An 18,725-nucleotide genomic window follows, 5' to 3' on the forward strand; every position below is an offset into this window, starting at 1 on the left:
CATCAATGGGACATATTAGCCCATGCAAACACAGAAAAAATGTACCCTTTTCCATCGGGATACGAGCAGCGCTGGAGGGCTGTTCCGTTCACACTTTTCCTCATTGACAGTGTAAGGATGTCTCACCAAAGAACTGAACAGTCTGTCCAATTTCTAAGCCACCCACCAAGGACGTGACCCCAGAGGGCAGCTCCAAGCAGCACCCCTTCCAAAAGTCCCGGACTCGTCTCTGTCCCCGGCCAACACGCCCCAACACTCACCTTCGAGCAAACCGTCCCACTTGGCACCGACTGCCCCTCAAACGTGACGAGCTTCTACTCCTCCTTCCTCACCTTCTCTTACCTCCCACACCTGCCCTCCTCCTCCTCGCCCCTCTGCCCGCACGCACCTCCCGGCCCCTCGTTCCCCCCGCATCCCTCCCGTCCCCCACCCTCGCCCAGGCCTCCCCCGCCCGGGGAGCGCTGCCGTCCGCCGCGATCCCCTGGGGCACATCCCCCGGTTACCTGTCACCGCACGGGGGTGGCGTAAGGGGGGGGCCAGTCTGGAGCCCACCCCGCCCTCCTCTCCCCGAAACAAAGGCACCCTTGTCCCCGGCCGCGGACCCGCGGGGGGACCCCTCGGGGCGTCCCGGGTGGGCGGGGCCGGGGCGGGGCGGGCAGCGCGCGGCGCTCTGCGCACGCGGCGGCGGCGGCGGGAGAGCGGCCCGCGGCGGCGGCGCGTGCGGACGGCTGGGGCCGGCGGGGCCGGGGCGCGCGCTGCCCGGGGGCGGCGGGGACGGAGCGGGGGCGGCGCCGCGGGCCCGAGCTGCTGCCCGAGCTGCTGCCCGAGCTGCTGCCCGGCCGGCGGGGGCAGCTGCCTGATACTTATTTATTATTATTTTTCGCCTGCCCCGTCCCGTCTCCGCACTTCGGTTACTTTTGCTTTGGGGGTTGTGGTTTTCTTTTTTTTTTTTTTTCCTCTTGTTTTTGGCAAAGCGGAAGGAGGATGGGGTTCGAGCTGGATCGCTTCAGCGGGGAGGTCGATCCCGACTTCAAATGCAATCTGTGCAACAAAGTTTTGGAGGACCCGCTGACCACCCCCTGCGGCCACGTCTTCTGCGCCGGCTGCGTGCTGCCCTGGGTGGTGCAGCAGGGCAGCTGCCCCGTCAACTGCCAGCGCATCTCCACCAAGGAGCTCAACCACGTCCTGCCCCTCAAGAGCCTCATTCTCAAGCTGGACATCAAATGCGACAACCACGCGCGGGGCTGCGAGGCGGTGGTGCCGCTGCAACACCTGGGCGAACACACCGAGACCTGCGACTTCTCCCCGGCCAAGTGCCGCAACCGGGGCTGCCGCCAAGTGCTCAACCTCCGCGACGTGGAGTCGCACATGCGGGAGCGCTGCGAGGCGCGGCCCGCCGGCCTGTGCGAGCAGGGCTGCGGCTTGATGCTCACCCACGGCGAGCGGCGGGCCGGCGGGCACGGCTGCCTGCGCGCCCTGCGCGCCCACGGAGCCGCGCTGCAGGCGCGGGCGGCGGCGCTGGAGAAGGCGCTGAAGAAGGAGGCGCTGCGAGCCGGCAAGCGGGAGCAGTCGCTGCTGTCGCGACTGGCGGCGGCGCAGCTGGAGCTGCAGGTGACGGCGCTGCGCTACCAGAAGCGCTTCACGCAGTACAGCGCCCGCCTCGACGCCCTGGCCCGCGCCCGCGCAGCCTCCCCCGGCAAGGTAAGGGGGCGGGGGGGTGGGGGGGCCGGCGGCGACGCGCCCGCTCGGGGAAGTGTCCCCACTCGCGGGGAGAGAGCCGGGGTGGTCGTGTCCCCAGCCGCCCCTCAGCAGCGGTGTCGGGCCGCGGGAAGGGCTCGGAGGGGCGGCTGAGCCGCTCGGGAGGCAACAGACACGCTCCCGCGTGTGTCTCCGCGGGTTTGGGAGGCGGGGGGGCCCTGCGGGGGGGCTCCTGGCCGGCCGGCTGCGCTGTGTGTGTGTGCGCGCCGGGGGGGCGGCCGCTGGCTGCCAGCGGAGCTTGTCCTGAGGAGCCGGTCCAGCCCCCAGATCCCTGAAATATCTGACCTTGGGATTTAATACCCATGATGTACCGATTTCCACATAGGTATTTTTTCTGTGACCATCATTGGTATCTGGACCCCATATGGCAACTTACGCATCAAACACCAAAATCACTGTATTATTACTTTTTTTCTTGGTTCTCTCCCTGAAGAAACCTCTAAACAGCAAAACTGGAATTTCCAGGGCTGGAAATGGTATTAAACCACCAGAAATCAACTCCCAGGAGGAACACAAAGCAGAGTGAATGGGAAGAGGCTGTTGTGACCCAATACTTTCCAGACCCTTAGCTCACCTAGCGTCCCAGAGTATGGCTTCCTACAAAATGCTGTCTTTAGGATTAACTCTTACGCAACTCAGACACCCTGCCAGCTATTTCATGATCTGAAGCCATCATCTTTGTAACAGCCGTGAACTAATACAAGATCTCTGCTGCGTACTTGCATTTTTTTCCAGAGTCACACAGGGTTCATGAAAAGCTCCATTTAGGAGGAGAAAAATTAACTTGAATTCAGCCCCCTTCAGAATTCGACCATTTATAAAATGACCGGAATCAAAAGCCAGAGCTACAACAATCCCTAAGTTTTAATTGGAATGAGGCTCCCCAGCGAGGGGAACCTTAGAAGCCAATTATCTTTTAAATGAAGACATTCGAAGTCCTGCCTCTGACCTGGAATGTGCTGCCACGGACACAGCCATATTAAACTGTTCAAAACTGTCAAACATCTGTATTCACACCTTTGGTAATGTTGAGGTTCAGAAAGCTGAGTAAAGGAAACAGAAGTTGATGTTAAAGTCCCTCCTTTCTTCTTTTTGGGAAATCCAGGGCAAAACAACCCACCATGTTCATGTTTTAGCTAACTCAAAACAGAAAACTGAATGTACTGTTTTAACTTCTGGCAATACTGGTTGTGATGCTGGTTAAAATCTTAGTAAAACTTCAATGAGGGGCTTCCCATTCATGTCAAATTCAGGACAGTTCTGTGCTGTCTCCTTCTCCTGCAGCCCCTGTGCTTTGCCGTGGCACGCTGCAGAGGACAGGAGAACCCCCCGTACAGTCCTGCTGTCAGAAATTGTCTCACTGCAGCTCTACCTCCTTGTCCCCGATCTGATGCAAACAGCACACCTTTATTCTCACACTGCCCCTTCTTCATTTCTTTGTGGCTAGTGTTGATAATGTTGGTTTTGCATTATTTAGCTCTGTATAGTGAGCTATTAGCATGAAAGGTGCTGCTTCAAGTAGTTGTAAATGTGCATTGTACATAGTTTCCAGCAATACTTTTTATCACATTTATGGATACAGCTGGCCAAGACGACTGTGCTCGTTTTCAGCCCTATTACAAAAGGCTGTTATACAGTTTTGTGAAGCAGCGCCTACTCTGAAGAAAGCTGGAAGGTGTCATGTCACCACAGACTTGTGGTCTAGCGGTCAATCAATTACATGTCTTTCACAACATTTTGGGCAGCTTTCCAATACTAACAGCTTTAGTCTGCCCAGCTCCCAAAGAAGTATAATCAAGAAACTTGCACCTTTGTGCACAGGAGAGTTTTTTAAAAGACCCGTGGTAATCACCTAGTGCAGGGGATGCTTTACCAATTTTGGGCTGTGGCATGCTTCCAAGATTTTGCTCTGGGGTTGTTTTCTCAGAGATGCTAGCGCAGGCTGTGCAGTGCGCGGTGCAGATTGTAACACTCAGCAGAGCACACATACTTGTCTAAGGATTAGGTCCCTCAACACGTGGATTACGTGTATGATAATGCAGAATAACTTATTTCCATTTCAGAAGTAATTGCTTATTCAAAGCATGCAGTGCCATTGCGATCATTAATTATGATCTTTAGTCATACTTAATAAATTTCGTTATAAGATGTAATTGTTCAGTCTGCATTAAAACAGAAGTAGCCCTAGCACTAACAAACTGGGTTCATGTGTTGCAAAACTTACTGCAGGATGTTCTGGCTCCTCTGCAGATGAAAAAAAAGGGTCTTCTGACATCCCTGCCTGATGGTCGCTTGTTGCTACAGATGTAGAACCAATCTAGAATAAATCAGATGACATATGCTTTAGTCAAAACAGAAGAAATGCCCACTTACAGTTCTGTTTAAATGCTTAGTTAGAGGGGAAATATGACATTGAGGAACATTAGGCCATTCATGAAAGACCCAAATTCATGGTCTTTTGGCTGGGGCAAACTTTTTCGGGAACTTTGGAGACCCAGATCTGGGTTTGCCTTAGCAGAAACTTCCTTCATGATACTTTGCGTTCTTTGATCTCCCATATCTGAAGTGAGTTTTATAACATTGCTGTAACTATGTTGAGAGAAGACATACATAAATTTATATATGTTATACACATGGTCATCTGTAAATATATCACAGTCTTAAGTCCCTTAAACAGATAGATGTGCCTTAAGTGATTGCAGTTGTTTTCCATGTGTATTCTTTCCCATCATCTTTTCACTGGGAACATTTTAATCTTCGTGTGTATTTACTGGCTGCCCAATCTGTGCCTATTCCGAAAGGCAAGTTTGAAGGTTTATTCAGAGTGGCTAATTATTCCATGATGGGAGAGGTGAGGCTTATTGTGGGTGAGTTTGAGGAGGGAGTGGTAGGGAAGGTGGTGTGTCTTATTCAAAATTAGTATTTCCTTTGATCAGACAACCAATCCTGAAACATCAAAGTCCAAATAATCAAGAAAAACCTCATACTATTCAAACAATGCTTAATCCTTGCTGAAACATACCACTGTTCACACCTCTTGATAAGCTGATCTGGTTGTTCCTTTATGTACACAGCTGTCAAAGTCCTTTGGGAAGAAATGAGTAAGGGAGAATCAGAAGCAATTCATGGTACTGGCAGCAGCCAGCGGTGGCAGCACTTCTGCTCTCCTGACCACCAGAAGCAGGGACGGACTCCCAGTAAATGTATAAGACATACAGGAACCAGTTTATGATCTGGTATTTAGGACCTCTGATTTAATACCCCTGTGGAGGTGGTAACACAAGTTTTAATTGTATAAAACTCAGATGGAGTCCCTTAAAACAAGATGGTATTTTTTTTCTCAGGCTGTCCCCAAGCAGGATCCACCGGGCTGGTCCTGGCAGCCCCTTTACTAGTAAACAAGGAGCTGAAGTGCTTCCAGTAACAAAGATGGACCTTAGCCACAGCACTACCAAAGAAATCAGTCTCTTCCAATATCTAAAGGGAAAGGCAGCCTATTAGCTCCGCATTACTCAGCTGGGAAGTACAGTAATTTCAAGAATTATGTTTAAGAGTTCTGTTCAGCTGTGGGAATACAACACGCCAGTAACCATCAGGTCTGCCGAAGCAGATGACGGGGCAGGAATGGATGCTGGCCACCGCATTTCCACAGTTACCTCACCGTTTAATGATTCTTTCACTGGAACGCGCGACATGTTAGAGGGGGAAAGGCAGAGCCCTGGAAAAATCATTTGCATCGTGACTTCCTTATGAAGCAAAGAAGGTTGTTAAAGAAATTGTTAAAGTGTCGAGATGTGAATCTGCGAAAGTGACCAAGTGTTAAAGCCAAGGTGCTGCTGGCTGCCTGGTGCCAGAGTGGGTCAGCAGAGCTGGTGGGTTCGTCCTCTGTGGTGATGTGCGGGTTGTGCTCTGTAACACATCTCTGCTTCCCCAGAGAAGATGGAGCCAAGTGTAGAAATCCATCAGAACTGGCTGCAAAGTTTGGAAAGTTTCTGGAAACCCCCCCTGGATGTTTTTCAGGAGTATCTAAAAAAAAACTGCAGTAGGGTTTTTGTTTTGGTTTTATTTGGTTTGTTTTGGTTTGTTTGTTTGGGGGGGATTTGTTTGGTTGGTTTTTTTTGTCTGTGTGTTTGTTTTTCTCCCCACGACTCTGACTCATTCAAACCCACTTGCTTTAATACTCGTTCTGCTGTGTATAAAAGCATCAAATCATACCCACGTAAGGAGGCTTTAATGAAAACATTCAACTTTAATTACTGAAAGTGTCTTGAGAGCAACGTCGTAATTGTTTCTTGATTGTTCTAATTGATTTTCCTTCTTAAAAAGGCATAATAGTGGAAGTAAACAGTGTCACTTGCATGTCCTTGTCTTTCTAATCCTGAGTTATCAGTCCCTGAAAGTGATCTCACAGGACTGTAAATATGTTCCTTGAAATCCTGTCTCAGGTCTGGGTCTGAAGACTTGCAGGGAAATACCCTTTACTTCAGTTTCCAGTCCTCTTCTGGGGACCTGATTCTCCCTGATGCTGAGTGTAGCAAATTCAAATAAAATCAGTCAGAGGTTTTTTTCATATTTCTCTGTATCAGGCCCAAGTCTTATTTATGATTTGACCTGCAGGAAAGATAATGATCGCAAACCAATGCAAAAATTGTAAACCAAATCTTCAGGTGGAGTATGTTGGTGCAGCTCCCCTGTGGTGGAGCTCCGAGCGTGTGGTCAGTGGAGTTCTGCCAGTTTACACTGGCAGGGAACTGGGCTTCGTTATCATCCCCAAATCTGTGAGAGTAACTCAGTAATCCAGGATTACTTTGACATTTTTTATGAGTTTAATAGACATTAATATTTGACTGACAACTTCAAATTGACATGTTAGAAGAAAAATGCACAAACTAAAAACATCTGTGTCAAATTACAGTGTAGCTGTTGTAATTTTTGTCATTAATTGGTTATGAAAACCAGACATGTAAGATAACTTCCTCAAACTTTTTTGTGTTCCTAACTTTTTCACCTGTTGGATAAAGCAAAGAAAAAGATCTTGGAGGTAGCAAGGTTCATATATATCTGTAGATCTACAATGTACTGATCCTGTTCTGATTTCTGAAAAAAAAAATTGTTATTCAAATGGCCTTTTGTAGTGTTCTGCTGTTGTCTGTTGTATAGTTTTGTAGTTGTGTGCTGTAAATAACAGCCACTTGACTGAGATTGAAGTAAGTACATTGTGAGGATTTGTCTTTCACAGTACATGCACTTCTGTCTTAATTAAAGTTGATACACCTAAGTAGCATCAGTGTGTCATAAAGGAGATTTTGTATGAGTTTTTATCTGTAGTTAGGAAGAAGCTGGGGTAACAGGACAGGATAACAGATCATGTTCACACAGTGCCCCAGGTACTACAGGTCCCTCCAGTCTATCTTGGTTGTACATTTTTTGTTTAATCAGATAACTGCTCACTGCAGATATTAATAGGGAATTAATAGGGAATTAATATAATGATTTTCACTGATGGAAGATTTCTGGTTTGCTAATGTTAAAATTCTAAAGAAAAAAATTACTCATGGCAGGAGCTGTGCGTAGCAGTTGGCATCCTAGGTCTTTTGCAAAGTTTGTAGCAGTTTTGTTTAAAGCTGTTTTGTAAAACTCACCAGATAATTTCTCTTGTGTAACACTTCATGTTTGATACCGTCTAAAACAACATCATGTAGCTAGCACTAGAAAGAAGCCACATTAAAATGCAGCCTTAAGATTCAGTCACCCTCAAGCATTGGAAAAGTCAAGAACTTGACTACTGGAAACATGGAGTATTTTATATAACACATCACGTATGACTAGGTCAAGTAGTTGCAGGAACCAGTATTACATATAAATACCTTCTGTTGCTGCTAAGTGTCTCACTGTAGATCTCAATAAAAAATACACATAAATCTTAGAGGGTGGGTTTTGCAGAGCAGTGCTGCTGCGGAGCGGTGGGGTGGCTGGAGTGCAGAGGCTCGGAGCTGTTGGCTTCCGAAGTTGTTCTAAACATTTTTCTCTGGGTTACATGGGGGGAAAAAAGAAGAAGTCAACCCAACAAGCCTGGATAGAAATATTATCTATCCTACCTATCAGTGCATACAAGTGTTTTGAACATGTTTATCTGTTCTTCGTAGGGTGAAGAAACTAAAGCACTGACTCTTGTCCTTCATCGTGACTCTGGCTCTCTTGGATTTAATATTATTGGTGGCCGACCATGCGTGGTATGTTAATTGTTAAAATATGTTCACCCTTTCCAGTTGGGAAAAGCATTTAGGTCAACACTTAGAGGAAAAATGCTGACAAGCATTTGCTTCTCTTGGGATTCTTTCAGAGCAAGTCTTATAGTCAGATTTGTATCAGATGTCTATTAACCACACTGTCTTTTCTCTCACAACGTGTTTATTCTCGCACACTGTCACAGCTAGTGACACTAATATTGATGCAGCGTCATTCCCAAAATAGTGAAATGCCTGGTATCTCTTTCTCAGACTGTCCTGCTTTGAAGATGTTGCAGGAGTTCAGGGCCCACAGCTTTAGGCCCTTTACAGTTCATTAAGAAAACGTTATTTACTCTCCTTTCCAGCCCTCTGTGCAGGTGAAGGGATGTGACTTAAACAACCTACTTCTGAATTCTCTGATTTCAGCAGATGTTTCCTGCACCATACACTCACTAATATATTTTTTCTGGGTGCCTGTTGGCTGGAGCTGCTACATATGACTTTAATTAGATCAAGGAGTAGATTATAACTTGTCCTAGTAATTTAGAAAGTATTCGGAACTACTTCTTGGCTGCTCAGAAATCTGACATTAATCACGATTTATTCGTAGCAAATTCACTTGAAAGTTATTCTTTCTTTATAGTCAGAGTTTTTCAATTTTCTGAGACATTGTTCTGCACTGGTAGAAGCTGGTGACACTATACACAGGAATATGAAAATACCTTAGTAGGTATAAGTTGTTCTTCTTTGTTTTATTTTTCAGCCTCCAGAGAAAGAGCTGTGCAACTAAAAATAAAAATGCACTGTTGTCTTATGTTTGATGTGCAAGCAGACTGCTGTCTCACTAGATTTTACATTAAGAATAATTGTAATGACAGTTACTACTGAGCTGGCCTAAGTCAGAGGAAAATTACCATGCAATTAATGTACCTAATGAAAGTCCATTCCTGGTTGTTTAATCTTTCAAAATGGGAGTATCAGGTGTTCTCATTAGCACAAAGTAATTCCATATCAAGACATCAATAAGAATATTTCTTTCAAATTACATGCACTGTTGTCACATGGACAAGTTTTAGCCAAAGGCAAATTAGAGTTAGTTCAAGATACAATAATATATTTTTATTTTCATCCTTAAAGGACAATCAAGATGGCTCATCTAGTGAAGGAATTTTTGTATCGAAAATAGTAGACACGGGGCCTGCTGCTAAGGAAGGAGGGCTACAAATTCATGACAGGATTATTGAGGTATGTGAATACACAAGCCAGTCTCTTTTAATAGTGCGAGTTCCATCTCAGGTCTTCAAATGGCATGATGTTTAGTGTGGCTTTAGGAGAAATGTACCATGGTAAACACTGTCTGGAAGACATGTCTGTTAAAATATGCTTGACTTGATTCAGTGCTGACCTTCATGGCTTTAGGTATAGTTCTTACCTAAATATAGAAACCAGATTATGGATGGTATGTGCATGTCCTTACTTTCTGAGGAGCTAGCATCTATCTGGTATGCTGTAGATATTTCTTCTTAAAGCTATTGGAAACTTGTAAGTTATTTAGTTAAAACCATATGTGAAATATCTGTGGTGTAAACCATGATTTTATTTTCCTTGGTATTTAAGACCAAGTATTGAAGAGTTAGAAGAAATTCTGCTCTGCAATTTCTGTATGGTTTATTATAAATCTAAGTAACTCCCTTAATGCTGTTTGTAAGCTCTTACATTACTCACATTGCAGGCTGAATTTCTTCTCATTTCGCCAAAGTCTTGACCTCAATAAAAAGTCTTTCCTGTGAAAGTGATGGTTGCTTGAAACGTTTCTTGCAATTTGCAGTGAGCAAATTTACTTTTGGGGGGAAGAGAGAGAAAAAGGTTTTCATGAAACAAAATGAAGCTGATTGTGAGTCAGTGCCCATTGTTTAGCACTTTGCAGTTAAGAAAAAGTGTTCTTCACTGTCTTATTTTTGTAGGCTGGAGAAACTTTGAGAGTCTATTGTTCAAAAAGATAAGTGCGGTGTTTGTTGCCAAGGATATCATGGAAAAGCCAGTTTCTCTAAGTAGTGGAATTCCATTGCTCTTATGTTTTGCAAATGAGCAATAAACAGCTGTTAAGGATTTTCTGTTGGCAGGGGACTATGTGTATTTGCTATTTTCTGTACTGTTATGGTAAATTGTATTCACAATTTAGTCAGGATATAAAATATTAATTAAGTTTTTTTCATATGGGAAAGAATGAAGCCACAGTAGCAGAACTAAAAAAAGATAAGAGGCTGAGCTGTGAAATGATCCAGAGTTGCTTAAACTATGTATATGATGTAACGTAATTCAGAAAAGGTCTGGACAACTTTGTGAGAACTATGCAATTTTGTTTGAACTGAAAATCTTCCCGTAAGTGTCTATTTCCCCAAAGCTTATTTGAAAAGCTGACATCCGTTTCTGAAGCAGTATATAGTCATAGGAACCAAACAACTGTAAGAAAACCAAAACTTTGGAAAAATGAAATACCCCGAAGTTAGGAAATGTCCCAGTCTCTCTGCGAGCTCGGTTCAGTCTCCTTTAGCGCAAGCACCGTAACTCAGTCTGTAACTGCGGTCACACGGCGTCAGTCTGCAGAAGTCACCCTTTTTTCCCCACTTTTTTCTACTCCTTCCCTACTGCTCCATTTCTCCACAAGTTTAGCATTTGCCAAGTTAGCGCAGGCTGGGCTAAGCAACTAAATAGTTACGCTGGACACACAGTGCGAACCTGAGAAGAACACAGAGGACAGGCTGGGGGAGCTTTCCTGCTGTAGCTCGTGGCCGTGTGTCCTCCCCGAGCGACGCCTGTGTGAGCAGCATTTGGGCAGGATCTTTTCCACAGTTCCAAGTTATATCTTCTCATAAGAGACAACCCCAGAATCAATACACTAGAGCTATTTGTTGTATTTATAACACACCAAGGGCAGCAGGAACCCACCTGAGTGCCATGTGTTGACAGCTCTTGTTGTTCTGACCACAAATTCATTTTCATATTCACTCTTCTCACCTCTAAATATATACATAATGCTGGTGAAAATTTTGCACACTGTTTCTCAATAGTTGACTTTAGATGCCTCCATGTCAGCATCTGAGTTCCCATTAGGAGTGTCTTGTTGAAGCACGTCTCTGAATGGTGCCCAGCTAACGCGGTTTGATTTTTGATTCCCGTAGCGGAGTAGTCTCTGACTGTGCTAACTGGATTTTTTTTTTTAATAGATAAAATTAATTCATTTAATGCACCCCCGCCACTAGAGGCATCCAGTTCACTGAACTGGACTTGAGAGCTCTAATACAGAGCCCTCAAAATACATGTGGTGTGGACATCAGCTCCTGAAAGCAACTGTTTCATTCTGTATTTTGTGCAATTTCTATTTAGTGCATTATATCTAACCCTAGTTGGGTTTAAGGAAAAAAGGGGATATCTCCTGCATCAAGGCATCTAAGTGAGCTTTATAGTACTAATATCCAATTATCTTAGATAACTGAAATATCGTCTAAATGATCTAGATGAAAATTAGGTAATGTCCAGTGATAGTGTCCCCCTGAAGGCAATTTTTTTTATAGCCTTCACACTGCTAAAGTTTCGATTTCACCATTTGGCTGAAAAATCATTTACAGATTTAGCTCTAACTGGCAGGACACAGCTGGAGGACTCAGATGGAACTTGGCATAGACAGTAGAGCATCCTAGTGGGTCACATTTGCTTTCAAAAGCATGAAGGATGGTAAGGAAAGATAGTAACAACTGTCTAGAACTGAACTTCACTATCTTGAACTTCTTTGACTTGTTTGTTCAATATTAAAATTTTATGCATCACCAGCATGATTTAAAGTAGACTTTTTCATGAAGAACTCTTATTCCAATATAAGCTGCTGAGCATAACATCTCCAAAATTAATTCCAGCATCCATCACAGAGCATTTACAATGAAGTAAGCCATAAATTACGTTATTTCCTTTTGGAAAATGTTTCTTTGTTGTGAATCTTCTGGTGGATGTGTTCTAGAGCACATACAAGGGTGTCATTTCTCATTTTCAGAACTGTCAAAACATTCCTAATTACTGAGCAGGGATTAGACACATACATAGTACTATTTCTAGCCGATAGCAAGTGCATTGTTATATTGATATTTGCTTGCAGATTCTATCCCCTGAGAATTTGAGATAAATTCTTAATTATATCAGAGATAATTTGTAAACATATTTTCCTTACGTAATTTGGATTTCCTGTTCTACATCTTTTAGAGGGTTAAATGCAAAGAAGTTCATCATGTTCAAGGATTGTCTTGAATCTTCTGTAAAAGCAATTTTTTGGCCCTTTGTGTATCACTGACAGAAGTAATGCCACTGTGAAGTGCACGTTTCCACTGCTAAATGACATACATCAAGATGAATGTTGTGTGGTCTGTGCTACTCGATCTTCAAAGCGGCATGGAACAGAAATAGAGAGGAATATCCTCTTCCCTTGTATTTTTCTTACAGAATCTGTTAAATAATAATGGTATTTAGTGCTTACATAGAACTATGAAGACCAAATTATGGCTCTTAACTGCTTAATAATTTTTCCTCACTGTTTAATATTATTATCCTTATTTTGCAAATGGGTAACCTGAGGTGTACATGGAAATAACTTCTAGAAGTTCTTGTCAGCTTAGGGTTAAAGACTTGGATCTTGGTCCTTTTGTAACTGCTCTATGTAAACCAATGCTTTTACCTGTATCAGTTTTCAGCTATTTCACAATTACTTTAGAAGTGAGGAAGTAATGATACTATGAGATTTTCTCTGGTTTGACTACATGTTTTTCATGCAGTTCTGTACTTACGTATTCAAAGCAAGCAGCTGATTTAATGCAGTACTAGTGATTCACTGAGTTATTGTTAAGAAGTTCCATAGCAAATGGCCATGTTAAAAACATGCTGAAACTATTGATTTTGATGCAAAAGAATTACTGTTCTCATAGATTTCATTTTTGTCAGGGTAACAAAATGGTCCTAATTTCCTCTTAACAAAAGTTGGTTCAAGTCCCAGCCATGAATGCCTCCTCTACACAGCTGCTTGGCGTTTCTTAAGACAAAATTAGATTTTCAGAGTTTTTATTTTTAAGCACATCAGCTCTGAAAGATTATAAATTAAATATGGCATTCTCTTCTCACTAACTAGCAAACTTGTTTGTTTAGCTTCGGGACTGCTTAGAAAGAAAGAGGCTTTTGAAATGTTGACTGCTTGCCACCGTAAAAAGTTTTAAGCACAATTAGGGTACTGTTGAGGTAGTATAAACTGTCACAGCTCCAATGAAACCTTGAGGATTTATGCCACCTGGGACTTGCCCGGTGTTTCGTGCCGCTCACGGGAAGGATCATTCGTTTAGGAGTTGAGAGGATGTCTTAGTGCATTTGATTGATTTTCCCCAAAGCACACTCATTTGCTACAAATTATAGGCTGCTTTTCTATTATGTGGATTTCTTTACAGATTACATGTAAGAACAATGAAACTTTTTAGCAAATCTACTGTACATGTACAAACAAAATCTGCTATTTGCTGCGGGTTCCCTGTTCAGCCTGTAGTAAATGTGCTGTTTTGGCAGAGCCACTTTCTGCTCACGTGAGGTGGCTGAGTGGCTTTCAGCAAAATTAATTCGGTAGGCATGTTAGCAACGTGGCCTCTGAAAAGTCAGATGAGCCCAGACAAGGTACATGGGCGGGCAGGAACGGCAAGCAAGGATGCATGGCTTACCTTTCCTATCAGTGACACACGCGTGCTAAGAAAGATCCGCTGCTGAGGCAAGGATGGCTTTAAAGTTCAGCAAATGAATGAATGAAAAGACATTCCATGTGGTTTGCCGGCGCGTGATGGGGTCTAGTTTTTCCACAAGACTGAGCCTCCGGGCTGAAAGGGTTCAGTGTTTGCCAGTCTGGTTTTCTTGTCAGATTGCAGTTGTCCCTGCCCTGTACGCCCTTCTCCACTTATCACCACTCACAGACAGCTCACAGGAGACTTCCACAAATAATCAGTAAATAAAATTATTAACTGAACACAGCCTCCAGTTTCTTATTTGCCGGTGGGTACTTTTCAAATTTTGCCAGCTTTAGTAGGATAAACCTAAGCCTATAAGCTACTTGCAGGAAACTTACTGCAAGCACTAGCTGAACTCCAACAAGCGTATAGGTTAAACACAATTTTTTCATTGTCATGAATGGAAGAGTTCAGCTCTGCAAACGAGATTTACTGTGCAGCTACATACACTTAGGAATTAATTTTCTAGAAGAAAACTTTTTCAGACAGTGACTTAAAATTGGCTGTTCATGTTCCTGCCAGGACACACAAGCACATTAAAGTATTTGTGGAGAGCAAACAGAATGGGGCAGTGAGTGCAGCTAAAGCAGAGTCAGCTTTTTTTAGAGTTTATACTCCTAGAAAACTTTCCAAGCCCTTTATCTCTATCTGTTAATGGTATCTTACAAAGCAGCTTCGTGCCTGTGCTAAAGCATAGATCTCGCAGATTGGTCGAAAGGGAATAAAAATAACCTTAAGAGCAAAATGCAAATGAAAACAGGCGGCTTTGGTTATCACTGCATTTTTTCCTCTTATAAATTTATTTGCCTGATTTCATGCCAGCGCTACAGTCTAAGCTGTGGCAGGGAGGTGAGGAAGCAAGGGGACGAGACAGACGGCAAAAAGAGAACAAACCAAAGATGTACAATAGGATTTTTACACTAAATACTGTTCTATTGTCCTTCTCACAAACAAAAAAAAGAAAAAAGAAGTTGGATGGGATGAAAATGGAAGGGTTGCAAACAAAGCAATGTTGTTTCTAGTATTATGGGTAAGTAGGCTGCAGAGCTCAAGTTATAAGCACATTTCATGCTGCAACTTTTGAAAAGGTCCAGCATGAGTTCCGCTCAAATTTCTACACCATGTTATTCTTTCTTCTTTTTAATCGAAGTCCACAGCATGTTGACCCCAAGCATAATGTGGGCATTTTGAATCTGTGGAAGCTCAGAATATTGCTCTGAAGGGCATGCTGAATGAAAAAGAGGTAACTAAATTAGCCAAAAAAGCTATCTAAACTCGGGAATAGATCCTCTATGTGTAACACCTCTCAAATTAATGGGATTATGGTGTCTATGTCCCTTCTCCCCCTGCACTTGCTCTGCATCTTGCTAACACAGTGTGGTTGAGAACAACCCCAGTACCAGTCTTTAGCAAATGTCAATTCTGTCCTGTAAACATTTAGTGCTATTCAGATGGGGCCATGACTATGGTGCACAAATCAGAGAAAATAGTTGCCACTGCTGGAACTGGAAGGAATGCCGTTTTTCTTTAAAGGTGCTGCAGTTACATTTGTGAGCGAGCTTCCCCGACAGCAGCACAAATCTTTAGCCCAGCCCAGAAGACAAGCACTGCCGGGGTGTCCAGGGCACACGGAGACCCCTTGGGCAGCTCTGCCCTGCTCACGCTGAATTTGGGGGGGAAACAGTTTAACTGTAGAATTCTGTCTTTGTTCCTCACATACGTGCGGGGTGGCTGCAGCCATTCCAGTTTTACACAAATTACCTGTAAGTTAATTGGACACGGGGTAAACCTAGAGCCTGTTGTTGGCATCACTTGGAAATCCTTTGACATCCCTACTCTGGGGACATGGATGAAGAGGGTGAAAGCCCAGGCTGCTCTGCACTTGGGGCGGGCTGGGATATACCAATGTTCAATAACCTTGTTCATGTTTGTGTTGGAACTGCATGGTTGAAAGGGAAGTGGCTCTTGAGGAGAAGAACGAGAAGTGATTATGAGGAATATGCTGTCCAGGTCAGATTCTCTTGCATCAAACTTTTAATGACTATAGGGATGGAAAATGTGGGAGAAAAATTTTCACTGATAGGATAGCATTTTATAACACTTTAAAAAACAGTGAAAGTCACAGATTATTTAGCGTATGCCCTGCCTGAAAAAGCTTTTTCTATTGTGTGGGAACAAGCCTGGGCTGTGACCTTGTGGGCTGCAGGAGCTGTCGTGATGCTGCACATGAGCCCGTGGCTGAGACACTTGTGTTGAAGAGAACATACAAACCACCTGAGAAACCTAGATTTTGGTGTTATTAATTATTACTCTTTCAGAGAAGTCAAAAATAGCTGTTTCATATCCTCTGTAGCTAAGCAGAGAGAAACATGTGAGACTTCAACAAATACTCTTTTAAAGGATGCATATAGAGCATATAACAATGGGACGATTTAATCTTCTTTTCACATGTGGTACATTTCCTTGCATTTTAAATCAACCCTTATTCAGTTTTCCATATTTGAAGCCAAACCATTATGATTAACTGTTAGATTTTATTTTTAGATTTTTGAATGTGTTGAGTCTTTTTAGAGAAAACACACAGTATGTCCTATCAACTATTTTCACATGTTTTGTTTGTATCATAATATTGGGCAATCAGACACAATCATCCTTAATTTAGCACATACGCAGTACATTACCATGTCAATTGTACTAAAAGATATGCATGAAGTACAGAATAACTGATGAAAAAGCAAGCTCGGACCATTGCTATTCAGAATGCACTTGAGTAAAATTTGCATAACTTTTTGTTTGGAATTAAAAATGGGATTTGTCCAGAAAACGTGAAAAGTACTGAATGTGTGAGGGTGACCAAATCTTCCTGGGGATCCTGACCCTGCAGCTCAAACCCGGTTTGTTCTGGTAGCGAGATGCAGACCTGCTTGCCGTGAGTGCTGTGCTGCTGCGTTCTTCACAGCAGAATGTGTCCTTCTTTCCACATACAAAACACAGAAACAGAACTGAAATCCTGGAATCTATTCTAGTAAGAAATATAATGCAAAGTCACTTCTGATTAATGGTATTTGTAGTATTTAAGTGAAATAAAGTCTTACTGCTTGATAATAAACAGAATATATTCCAATATGGGGTACGGGGCTTTGTTTCTTTTTTCAAAATTGTTAAATGTTAATGAGAAGACATGAAACATTACAAAGAGGAATACACAGAAAATGAGGGTAATTGATCAGAAGTTGATCAAATTTACTATATCAAATTGTATAGCAATAATGACATTAGATTCGTATTCTCTCTTATACATAACACTTTTTCCTTTGCCTATTTAATTCATTCTTCATAATATGAACAATTGGAAGCCACTCACAATCAACTGCAGCTCTTCGCTTCAAACACCAAGAGGTGACAACTTATCAGCATTGTGAAATTAATTCCAGCATTGTTGACTGCTTCTTTAAGCGTGATGTTTTGATAAATTTTAAAACAATTTACTCTTTTACGTTCCACTATAAAATGCAACAACAGGACTTGTAAAGTTTTTAGACTCTCATATATACAAATGTACTGGGCTGACAGTAATAGTAGTTGAGAATTTTTCGCTTCAGCACTGAGGCTTTTGAATGAGGATAGTATTTGAGTTGTTGCTTTTCAGACTTTATTATGCATTTTAGTATGCAAAGTAAATTTATATTATGTTAGCTTTTATATAATGGTGTAATGTTTTTAAAGAAGCTTCTATCTGTAAATTCTTACAACTGTAAAGGGAATTTACCTCTGAAAGTGGAATATGAGTTTTAAAGGCTGAGTGCAGCAATAATACATCAAAAAAAGGCAAGCTGAGTATTTGTTAAGAGTAGAAGGAGGAGCGGTACAAACAGGCTATGTGGGTTGATCACTAGATGGTGAAGACATCTCATCCCTGTGTACACAACAGGAAACATTCCTTTTGTGCAGGACTAGGTGATTACTGAGCTCTGGGCCACGCAGTTCCCAAATAGCACAAATGGCGCATCTTATCTGCAACTGAAATTATACATTAAATGTACCTCAGTTGTGTGAAACAGGTGGAAAAAGAGTCAGAATATGGAAAACAGTATCCTTTTTTTTTGGTGCAAGCCTCTTTTTTAATAGTCTACTGAAACATGGTGTTAAAATAATCTTTAAAAATAAATTCATTAATTTATATAGCCTCTATTGTAGGACTTGACCTATGGATCTCAGGGATAGTATACCCTGCAGCAGGCTGCTCTTATATACCCTTTTACACTGACACGTCCATGACCCCAGTATAGTATCCACAGCTTAACTACATGCTCCATTTAACAGCAGTGCAGAATTAATCCTGTTTAAACTGAGAGTAGACAACATATGAAGAGTCATGACTGGTCTCCTTAGTGTAGTGAATTTTATCTGGAAGTACTTGCCTGTGTGCTTTATTTTTGCCATCACCCACATAACCTTTAAGTGCGTAAATGTGAGCAACGCTGAAAGCAAGTAACAGCTTTGGTCATCAAGCTTGACTCAGGATCCAGTTTAATTTACGCACGGATTTTCAAAGACACGAGCCACAGGTGCTCAGTCCTGTAAAATATCACAGGAGTACTGGTAATTTTGAACCTCATCTTCAAGTTTAACAAATAGAGTAGAATCATTAAGTGTTTCACAGGCTCACCAAATGGCTGAGGTTAGAGAGGACGTGGTTGGACCAGATGATCTCCAGAGGTCCCTTGCAACCCGAACCGTTCTGTGAACCTCTGGAGATGATCCAGTCCTGCTTCCTCAGGTGAATAAAAGCACATACACATTGTGCATGTGAATAGTTCTTTTGGGCCAGGGGGTCGAGCAGGAATTTGAGCTGAAAACTAGTAAATATTATGTGTTTGATTGATGGGATGAATATGAGAAAGAAACCAGCACCAGGACGGGAGAGTGAAAA

At 42.8% G+C, this 18,725-nt stretch overlaps 1 protein-coding gene across 1 annotated transcript in view; it reads left to right on the top strand.

The window, feature by feature from the left end:
- The first annotated feature begins 733 nt into the window (after window positions 1-733).
- PDZRN3 (PDZ domain containing ring finger 3) overlaps window positions 734-18,725 on the top strand; it is a 142,576-nt gene continuing 124,584 nt past the window's right edge. The window contains exons 1-3 of the mRNA XM_065642477.1: window positions 734-1,701; window positions 7,905-7,991; window positions 9,126-9,233. Coding sequence (XP_065498549.1) covers window positions 985-1,701; window positions 7,905-7,991; window positions 9,126-9,233 — 912 coding nt within the window. The 5' untranslated portion in view covers window positions 734-984. The remainder of the gene's footprint in view (window positions 1,702-7,904; window positions 7,992-9,125; window positions 9,234-18,725) is intronic.

The sequence above is a fragment of the Caloenas nicobarica genome, chromosome 11, assembly GCF_036013445.1.
Source record: "Caloenas nicobarica isolate bCalNic1 chromosome 11, bCalNic1.hap1, whole genome shotgun sequence".
Classification (NCBI taxonomy): Eukaryota; Metazoa; Chordata; class Aves; order Columbiformes; family Columbidae; genus Caloenas; species Caloenas nicobarica.